The 9,013-nt window shown below is 33.8% G+C and overlaps 3 protein-coding genes across 3 annotated transcripts; 2 read left to right on the top strand and 1 right to left on the bottom strand.

Moving 5' to 3' along the window:
• Positions 1-1,503: 1,503 nt before the first annotated feature.
• Positions 1,504-2,855, top strand: LOC108370009 (trypsin-1-like). The gene is made up of 3 exons (XM_017625241.1): positions 1,504-1,788; positions 1,961-2,314; positions 2,375-2,855. Exons 1-3 carry the CDS (start codon positions 1,660-1,662, stop codon positions 2,780-2,782), a joined length of 891 nt encoding a protein of 296 aa, XP_017480730.1. The 5' UTR covers positions 1,504-1,659; the 3' UTR covers positions 2,783-2,855.
• Positions 2,856-4,921: 2,066 nt separating this feature from the next.
• Positions 4,922-5,729, top strand: LOC108370008 (kallikrein-7-like). Its single transcript, XM_017625240.1, has 2 exons — positions 4,922-4,933; positions 5,079-5,729. The coding sequence occupies exons 1-2, from the start codon at positions 4,922-4,924 to the stop codon at positions 5,727-5,729; spliced, it is 663 nt and encodes a 220-aa protein (XP_017480729.1).
• Positions 5,730-5,773: 44 nt separating this feature from the next.
• On the bottom strand, positions 5,774-7,803 carry LOC108370011 (protein SYM1-like). Its single transcript, XM_017625242.1, has 4 exons — positions 7,606-7,803; positions 7,369-7,502; positions 6,372-6,503; positions 5,774-6,287 (listed from the first exon to the last, which is right to left on the bottom strand). Exons 1-4 carry the CDS (start codon positions 7,751-7,753, stop codon positions 6,036-6,038), a joined length of 666 nt encoding a protein of 221 aa, XP_017480731.1. The 5' UTR covers positions 7,754-7,803; the 3' UTR covers positions 5,774-6,035.
• Positions 7,804-9,013: the final 1,210 nt, after the last annotated feature.

The raw sequence follows: 9,013 nt of genomic DNA, 5'->3' as shown, positions 1-9,013 counted from the left end.
AAATAAAATAAAATAAAATAAAATAAAATAAAATAAAATGAAATAAAAATTATAATATGATATAATATTATATAATATAGTAAAATAAAATAAAATAAAGGGAAATAAATAAAATAAAACAAAGTGAAATAAAATAAAATGGAGTAATTCAAAATAAAAGTTTTGATTAAATAAAATGAAAACTAAATAAAATTAGAAATAAAATGAAATGAGAAATAACGAAAAAGCAAAATAAAATAAAATGTAACTGAAACAAAACAATTAAATGCGTGGAAATAAATTGAATAAAAAAATAAAATAAACAACCAAAAATAATTAAATGAAATAGAATAAACCAAAATAAAATAAATGGAAAATAGAATTTTTGGAATTTTAAGAATATAATTACGCCATCTTCTCCCCTCGAAAGTCTGTTGTATCAGAGAACTCGTCGGCCAAATGAGGCTATACGAGACCATGCCTCGTGTAACGGGATAACGCTGTAGCATTATCTTAAAACTTTGCAAAATGGCAGCCATGTTTGCTATATAAGAGTACTATATATGTAGATATATTGATTAATGGATGCAGCTAATACTATTTTTTGTGGTTTTAATACTTAATATGTCTCTGATGATAAAAATAATTTTGAGTATTTGTTCTTAAAATTTTAACACAATTATGATACTCACAGCAAGATTTTAAATTTAATGTTTGATTGTTATTAAATAAATTAAGAAATTTTATCTCCTCCCCGTGAAGGAAGTATGAAATTTCGCTTTATTATTCTACATTGTACTGAATTTTTCTAAATAATTGTTTGAATACATATCCTTGAAACTTCAAAGACCTTTGAAAAAATTTCTGACGGACGTGAGGGAGAAAAACTAAAAACGCAGTTTTACTATATTTGGCTCTGATGTCGTGTGTATATTGATTTTTACATGTGTTTCAAAATTTTTTGATTTTTGTCGCACGGTGTTGTGTAGTTTCTTTAAAATATATTTTGCGAAGGAAAAAATAAAAATAAATGATATTACTTCCAATTTTAAAACACCTAGGAAACCACTGTACAAAAATTTTCAGATTTTTAACTTCAACGGTTGATTATTTATACTTAAGGCTTTTTTTTTTGTATAGATGACAATTGACTATCAATAAATAAATTATTNACTAGCCTTGATTTTGAAAGTTTTCAAGTTCAGACCACATACATATGTACATCAACCGTTAACTGTGCTTTGTTCACACTAAATATTTGCGACTTTTTTTTATCTATTAGTTCTGAGTGTACATATGTACATACCTAAATATGTATATATGTATACATCTAACTATGTATGCCAACATAAAATGGCTTAGACATTCTTTAACATTTTTGTTGCATTCTACATAAATAAATTCACTGGAAGTGGGTTTTCCACTCTACACTGTTGTGCATTTGTAATGTATAAAAACAAAAAACAAAAACAAAAAAAAACAACGATATATTCTTATCAGTTTTCCATGCAATTCAGGCAAAGGTCGAGTATACGCAACTACGCCCCATTGTGCCGCAATTAACCTAAATTCGCAGCAATGCAGCTCAGACAGCAACACTTTTTTTGTTGCAATATAAACAAGTTCTAACCGCCAAGCTCGTCATATTCGATATTCAGTCATAATTCGATCTCCACAAACATGGCTCGAATCAGTGGATTGCTACTTTTTTACGCTATGAGTCTTTTAATTGGAATTTGCCAGAGTCAAGCGTTTTACTCGAGAATCGTAAATGGCACACAGGCTAACGAAGGCGAATTTCCATTTGTGGTGAGTTCAATTAAAATACTTATTTAAGAGAGCGTTTCAAAGTTTTAGCCAAGCACACGTTGATTGCGATAAAAGAAAATCATTTGCATAATCGAATAAGCTCTTGGAACGCCAGCTACCTACCTACCTTCTTTAAGTTGATAACGCAAGTTCTTTTACTCGTTCGGCAAAGGTTTCCCTACGTCGCGCTTCCGATGGTCAACATAAGTGTGGTGCTTCGCTGCTAAATCGTGCATGGGCGCTTACGGCCGCACATTGTGTCGTGAAAATACAACCGGAACAGTTGAGTATTCAATATGGCAGCAATAAATTGGATGCGGCTAGCCCCAAAGTGTCGAATATCAGTAAAATAGTAGTGCATGATAATTATCAACCCGGAAATTTGAATTTGAATGACATTGCACTGCTGCGTCTGCAAACACCCATCAAATTTAGTTCAAAAGTGCGTGCAGTGCATTTGCCGGCAGCGCAACAGGATACAGCAGAGGCGTTGCCTGCCGTATTGCTCGGCTGGGGGCTGAATGCGGTGAGTGTCAAAAACATTTAAAAAAAATAGTTTTTAATAATTATTTCTGTCCTTCCACAGACTGGTGGCATCATACAAAAACAACTACAAAAGGTGCATTTACAAGTATTCAGCGATGAGGAGTGTAGCCAACGCCATGGCACTCAATTGCATGCGACCACAATTTGTGCCGGTGTGCCGGAGGGTGGCAAGGGTCAGTGTAGCGGTGATTCGGGTGGTCCTCTGCTGGTAGATGGCCAACAGGTGGGCATTGTTTCGTGGAGTCGCAAGCCATGCACTGTGGCGCCTTATCCGGGTGTCTTTACGGAAGTATCGGCTTATGTGGATTGGATGGGACAGATGATGAGCAATGATCGTGATGATGGCGATTGGAGTGAGAGTGAAGAGTCATGGGAAGAACTGACAACAGGGAATTTGATTATAGTGCGAAGCAAGAAGGGGGTTGGAAGTAAATTAATTAAGAGTTAAAGCGAGTAAAATATGTATAGCTCAGTTAAGTTAGCTCAAAAAAAGCGTTGTAAAAATACGGGTAAGCTTACAATAATTCGCATTTGGAAAAATAAAAAATTTAATCAACATAAACTGCATTTCTGCATTTTTAAGCAATTATTCGAAATTTTGCTATATCTCTAAAACTATTCTAATAATAATAATAATAATAATAGATTGGCGCTTACACATATGTTAGTGTTTGGCCAAGCTTCTCCTCCGATTTGTGGCGTGCGCCTTGATGTTGACACACAAAGCGGAGGGACCTACAGTTTTACGCCGACTCCGAACGGCGATTGTATTTTTATGAGAAGCTGTTTTTCATGGCAGAAATACACTCGGAGGTTTGCCATTGCCTGCCGAGGGACGACCGCTGTTAAGAAAAAACCTTTTTTTCTATATTTTTGCGATGTTGCTTTGACCAGGGTTTGAACCCAGGCATTGTGGAGTGGAAGCGCGCACTGCTTACCACTACACCACAGCGGCCGACTAAAACTATTCTAGTTTCTTATATTTTGAAGACATGTTCGCAATCTGCGGGAAATTATACATAAAAAAGTAAGTGTGCCTGGGCCACACTATCTATATCACTACCTCTACCCCTGTTCCTTCTAATTACATTTATGTATGTTATTCTGTTTTGCTTTATCTTCATTTTTATCCTCATACTCTTGTCAATATCAAAAACGATAGTAACATCCAACAAAATATCGATAACAAAACCAACAAAAATATCGATAACAAAATCGATGACAAATTCGATAGCAAAATCGATAAAAATATCGATAGCAAAATCGATAAAAATAAAGAAAACAAAATCGATAACAAAAATCGTTTAGAAAAGCGATAAAAATATCGATAAATAATCAATAACAAAATCGATACAAAATGGATAACAAAATCGATAACAAAATCGATAAAAATATCGATAACAACTTCGATAAAAATGTCGATAACAAAATCTGCAACAATATCGATAACAAAACCAATAACAATATCGATAAATAGTATCGATTACAAAATCCTTAAAAGCATCGATGACAAAATCGATAACAAAATCGATAAAAATTTCGATTATTATATCGATAGGTTCTGAAGATATCGGTAGCAAAATCGATAACAATATCGATAAAAATTTCGATAACAAAATCGATAACAAAAGCGATTTTTTCCTCTGCCTTTTCNAATAGTATCGATTACAAAATCCTTAAAAGCATCGATGACAAAATCGATAACAAAATCGATAAAAATTTCGATTATTATATCGATAGGTTCTGAAGATATCGGTAGCAAAATCGATAACAATATCGATAAAAATTTCGATAACAAAATCGATAACAAAAGCGATTTTTTCCTCTGCCTTTTCTTTATCTATGTACGTACTACCCTTTACTTTCATTCTTGTATTGGACTTTTTCTAAGTGTTATTCGTTAACCTTTTATTAGCAAATTTCTGTTAAATTCATACCATGTGCATACACTCAAGAAGCACTTGTTTCAGCCCCAACCATTTCCGTTGCATCATTTCCGTGTGCAATTTTACTATTAAATTGCAAAGTAAGAATTAACACCAGTGATGACAGTTAAGTCCCAGATGTGTTCTAACAGCAGAAAGTAGTTTTAGTGAAATTTGCAGACCCTCTGAATACATTATAAGGCCTCTTCTTTAATAGAGTTTAGTTAGGAGTTATCATAGCAAAGCTTAACTAATGTACAACATTTATCGGTGTAAACTACCTTACTTACAGGCAGTAATTCGACAACGTATGTACTCTTGTGGCCAGCTGATTAAGTTAAGTGAAATTTTGACCAGTTTTGGCTAATTTTCTTTCGTTTATTTTTATTTTTTTAATTTTTTTTAACAAAAATCTCGCACATTGTATCGAGCCCTAACCGCCAAATTAACGTAAGCGACATTTTTTTCGAAATTTTATTTTTGATGCAGATATGCATCTAGATGCTCTAGGAATATTTCTGCATCAAAAATAAAATTTTGAAAAAAATGTCGCTTACGTTATTTTGGCGGTTAGGGCTCGGTATAACCAGCTGCGCTATATAAATCCACATTTCAAATTTTGTACAAAATTATAAAAATTCAATAAACTTTACTTCCAAGAAATGGTAGAAACAGTAGGATGCTATCGATTCCACCATTTTTACTTTAACAAAGACCAAGTACTCAAATTCTAACTTTGGACTTTTCTTAAAAACATGTAGAAGTTAGTCAAAGAGGTACAGATCATATTTCTCTAATATTATCTTACACCTCTAACAGGTTTCGTTACGCCAACGCTCGAATTTGCAGCATTTTTGTGCAGGCACCATCATACATCACCAATGGATTCTCACCGCTGCGCATTGTTTTATGTACATCAAAGACCCCCGAGAATTGGTCGTACAATATGGCACAAATCAACTGAAATCGGGTAAAGCAAAATTTATGAACGTCAGCAAGATACAGAAGCATGAAGGATATAGCCACACTATAGCCATACACGACATAGCAATTTTGAAGTTGGAGAAAACACTTAAGCTCAAAAGCACAGATTTAGTGAAACTTGTTAAAGCAAAAGATTGTACAGAGTTCGCTCAAACTAAAGAGCCCACGCTCCTTATAGGCTGGGGTCTCAATGAGACAAATGGCGTATTGCAGCAACAACTGCAAAAGGTGTCACTTAACATACTCGCGCCAGCTCAGTGCCGCAAGCAAATACAATCACTGTTACATAGCACAAATCTATGTGCCGCCGCAGCCAATGGCACCACACAGGGACAATGCAGCGGTGATTCTGGTGGGCCACTACTGTTAGACAATAAACAAATCGGCATTGTTTCCTGGAGTCTAAAACCGTGTGGCGTCTACCCTGGAGTGTTCACCAATGTCGGTTGTTATGCAAAGTGGATAGGTGAGTGGATCGAGAAGTGAGTAAAGAGGAATTAAAGAAAAGTGTGTGTTTTTTTTTATAAACTAAACAATTATATTTATTAAGTCTTCGAAGAAAATAAATATTATTTACATATATGCACATACATGCTATATACAAACAGTTATTTAAAATCCCAGGATATATGTAGGTATGTATGTAGTAAGTAAGTAAGTAAGTAAGTAAGTAAGTACAACCATTATATATGTATATGTAATTAAGTAATAATTAAGCTAATAAGCGTATCACGTATTTTGTTTACAAACTAAAAAAAAATATGTGCAATTTGGTACTCTCTAGTTCAGTCATTACAGCGCCAAGGCATTTCGTACCTTTGGCACCAAACTCTCGTTCTTAGGTACAGGCAAATGATGCTGGAATTGTTTCAATTGTTGTTTCTGCATTGGTTGCTCCTGCGCTTGGTTATTACCATTCTTTTGCATATGCGCCAAGAAGGTAATCCAGAAGAGACTGCAGAAACTCACAAATAATATTCTATTTGGTTCAGGAATCAAGCCGAAGTTAATTGTCTGTAGGACTGGAATGATGAAAATGGCAATCTAAAATGTGGAAGTGGAAAAAATAGTTTTATTAATATTTGTCCTCTTTAAATATAAATAAAGTCAAGCGTATTTGATACATACTTTTACGGTTTTTGGAAATTTGTCTTTGACCTCTGCAACGGCAGCATCGAAACCTTTGCCCTCCAGCAGCGACATGCCGAAGTAGAAGCTGGTACTGGCGAATGGTGCGTAGGAAATTTGTTCGACAATGGCCTGCAATTTGAGATTGTTTGAGTATTAAATGAGGAGTTGATAAATGAATAATCCATAGTTTTTATTAAGAAACAAAAGCAAGCTTCCTATGCCTTGGTCAATTATTTATTTTGCGTGAAGAAAAAGTGGCTCAATGTTTCCAAACGAATAAAATTAAACTTTCACTAGATGGAAAGATAGATAAAATGAGGACTGCAACCTAAGGATAAAATGTGCTCTAAGCTTTTCAAAACACTTCTGCTAAACGGCCTGATAGTCTAATTAAAAATTGCCAGTTCATTTTCTTTAAAATATACTTTTTTAAATTTTAATTAGTGTTAAATCTGACATTTGCATCAGCTCATGAACCACCCCCATGTACAGATTTTCTATCAGAAATCTTTGCTAAACTCTTCAAAGAAAAAAAGGCGAAATAATTACTTGCTCTGAAGGCAATCGCGTGAGACTCAGAGTAATACATTTAATATTAAAGCAATTAAATTTAATATTGTCTGAAATTCGACGCCTCAATTATCAGATGGTAAATATGTACGCGATGTATGTATAAATCTGCGTTTTTTTGAGTTGACTAAGCATAATTTTATTTCGTGCATGGCGTGAGCATGGGAAACAATTTAATTTGATTGCAAAATTTTTATATTTTTTTTTTAACAAATTTATTAATCTAATCAGATGAAAATTTTATAGAAGATTTTATGTTTGAAAGGTGGCAAAGTTAAGATCGTAAAGAATGAAGTGAATTGCAAAAAAATGTTGTAAATTTATAGAAATAAATATCTGCTGTACAGAAAACGTTTTGCCCTAAAACAAATTTTATTTTAAGGCAAAAAAAATATTAATGACGATAAAATTTAAGTCCACCCACCTTGAGTGCTCCAACGCGTAAGTTGGTTTGTGGCCACATTGTTGAGGCCACACGCAACCATCCATATAAAGTGGGCGCCACATAAAGACCACCGAAAAGTCCGAAACGCAGAATGCGCATCCAATCGTAGTCCTCTGCGCGAAATAAAGCACAATTAATTAGTAACAATACAATTTTTTGTTAAATCTGTAAAAATTGTGAAAAATAGAAAATCAAAAAAAAAAAAAATTTACTTACTCAGCTGTCTGCCTTCAAGCGTTTGCTGCATGAAGCTACTCGTCGGCCAAACAATGGAATAAGCGATAACACCTTTGGCCAGAGGATGAGCAGAAATGAAGAGACGCCATTTTGATTTTAGAAAATTTACTGTTGCTGGTACGATCATTTTGTCTTGTATCAAAAATGCACTAAATATTTAAATAATAGATAATATTTACATATATATTAATGTGCAAACAATACATACAGTTTGAAGGCATTGTGCAGCCATGTTGACGTAAATGGAAACGGAAATGCGACATTTTAAAAATGCGGAAGTCCAAAAAAAAAATAGCAACACTTTTCACTACCCACGGGTACATATTTTTAACAATTCAAAGGTCGAGAAAAAGCTAAAAGAAACGCACGAATGGCGCTACCCTCGAAGTGTTCAAAAAATCTATTTACATAAATATGTATGTATGTATGTATGGTGTATGTTATACGCTCGCGAATGGATGATCACAAATGACGAACAGCTGTGCGGCTTGCAGACAAAACGGCGCCGCAGCTTTTCGATAGCAGCTCATTTATTTACATACAAACACATGTAAATATTTAAATATGTTTGAAGAGGTGCAGTTGCATATACTCGCTCATTATTGGCAATCGAAAGAATTGCGCACGCAGCGTGTGGGTATTTTGATATTTTCGTTTAAAAAATACCTAAAAGCATGGATGAGATATTTTTGTACTTACATAGAACAGTTGCAAAAATATAAAAATTAAAAGCCCATATTTTTTTAGCCCCAGCATTTGTAGGTCCTTGAACGCCTCTTTGGTTTACAAGTATAAATTTGCATATGCGGAAACATTTTTTTTTTCTATAAATTTATTTTTGTATATTTTCGCTCAAATTCGCTGTTTTCGTGCACTCACTATTCTAAAATTTATGTGGAAAATTTTGCGTGCTTTTTTTCACTTTCAAAATCAAGGCATAGCATATATTTGAAACACTTATTTTTAGCGCTTGCATTTGCCCATGACTAAATGCCAAAGTTTGATTGTCTAGTTTTAGTTTTGAGGCATTCAAAAATTTGCTAATATTTTTACTTTACTTTGTTGAATTTTTATCTAAACACTTATTAATTTATTGAATAGATACACTTATGACATAAATGCTACTATTTTACGAAATTGCATTATTTTTCACTTATTTATTCACTGCAGCTCCTCACTCAAACGTTACTCGAAAACTAGTGGCGAGGAAAATTGAAAAATTCTACTTTGACAATGAAATTTAGCTTCTTTTTCTGTCTGTGATGTAAACTAGAGAAATTACAGCTTTTAGTGTGAACATATACATACATACATATGCACATGCCGTACAAGTTTGGTTGCATTATTTAGTGATCTTTATTAGCTAAGTGGTCAAGCCTTTGCTCTT

Source organism: Rhagoletis zephyria, unplaced genomic scaffold (assembly GCF_001687245.7).
Source record: "Rhagoletis zephyria isolate East Lansing unplaced genomic scaffold, Rhagoletis_zephyria_1.1 Rzeph_scaffold_03964, whole genome shotgun sequence".
Taxonomy (NCBI): domain Eukaryota; kingdom Metazoa; phylum Arthropoda; class Insecta; order Diptera; family Tephritidae; genus Rhagoletis; species Rhagoletis zephyria.
This window is presented reverse-complemented; position numbering and strand designations above follow the sequence as displayed.

What these genes read in the sequence shown, in the direction of transcription:
- LOC108370009 (XM_017625241.1), top strand. Translation starts at nt 1,660, where the DNA reads ATGGCTCGAATCAGTGGATTGCTACTTTTTTACGCTATGAGTCTTTTA. An exon ending in AAGGCGAATTTCCATTTGTG is followed by an intron (nt 1,789 to 1,960) that starts GTGAGTTCAATT and finishes CGTTCGGCAAAG; the next exon opens with GTTTCCCTACGTCGCGCTTC. An exon ending in TCGGCTGGGGGCTGAATGCG is followed by an intron (nt 2,315 to 2,374) that starts GTGAGTGTCAAA and finishes GTCCTTCCACAG; the next exon opens with ACTGGTGGCATCATACAAAA.
- LOC108370011 (XM_017625242.1), bottom strand. Translation starts at nt 7,753, where the DNA reads ATGATCGTACCAGCAACAGTAAATTTTCTAAAATCAAAATGGCGTCTC. An exon ending in TACGCGTTGGAGCACTCAAG is followed by an intron (nt 6,504 to 7,368) that starts GTGGGTGGACTT and finishes CTCAAATTGCAG; the next exon opens with GCCATTGTCGAACAAATTTC. An exon ending in AATTTCCAAAAACCGTAAAA is followed by an intron (nt 6,288 to 6,371) that starts GTATGTATCAAA and finishes TCCACATTTTAG; the next exon opens with ATTGCCATTTTCATCATTCC.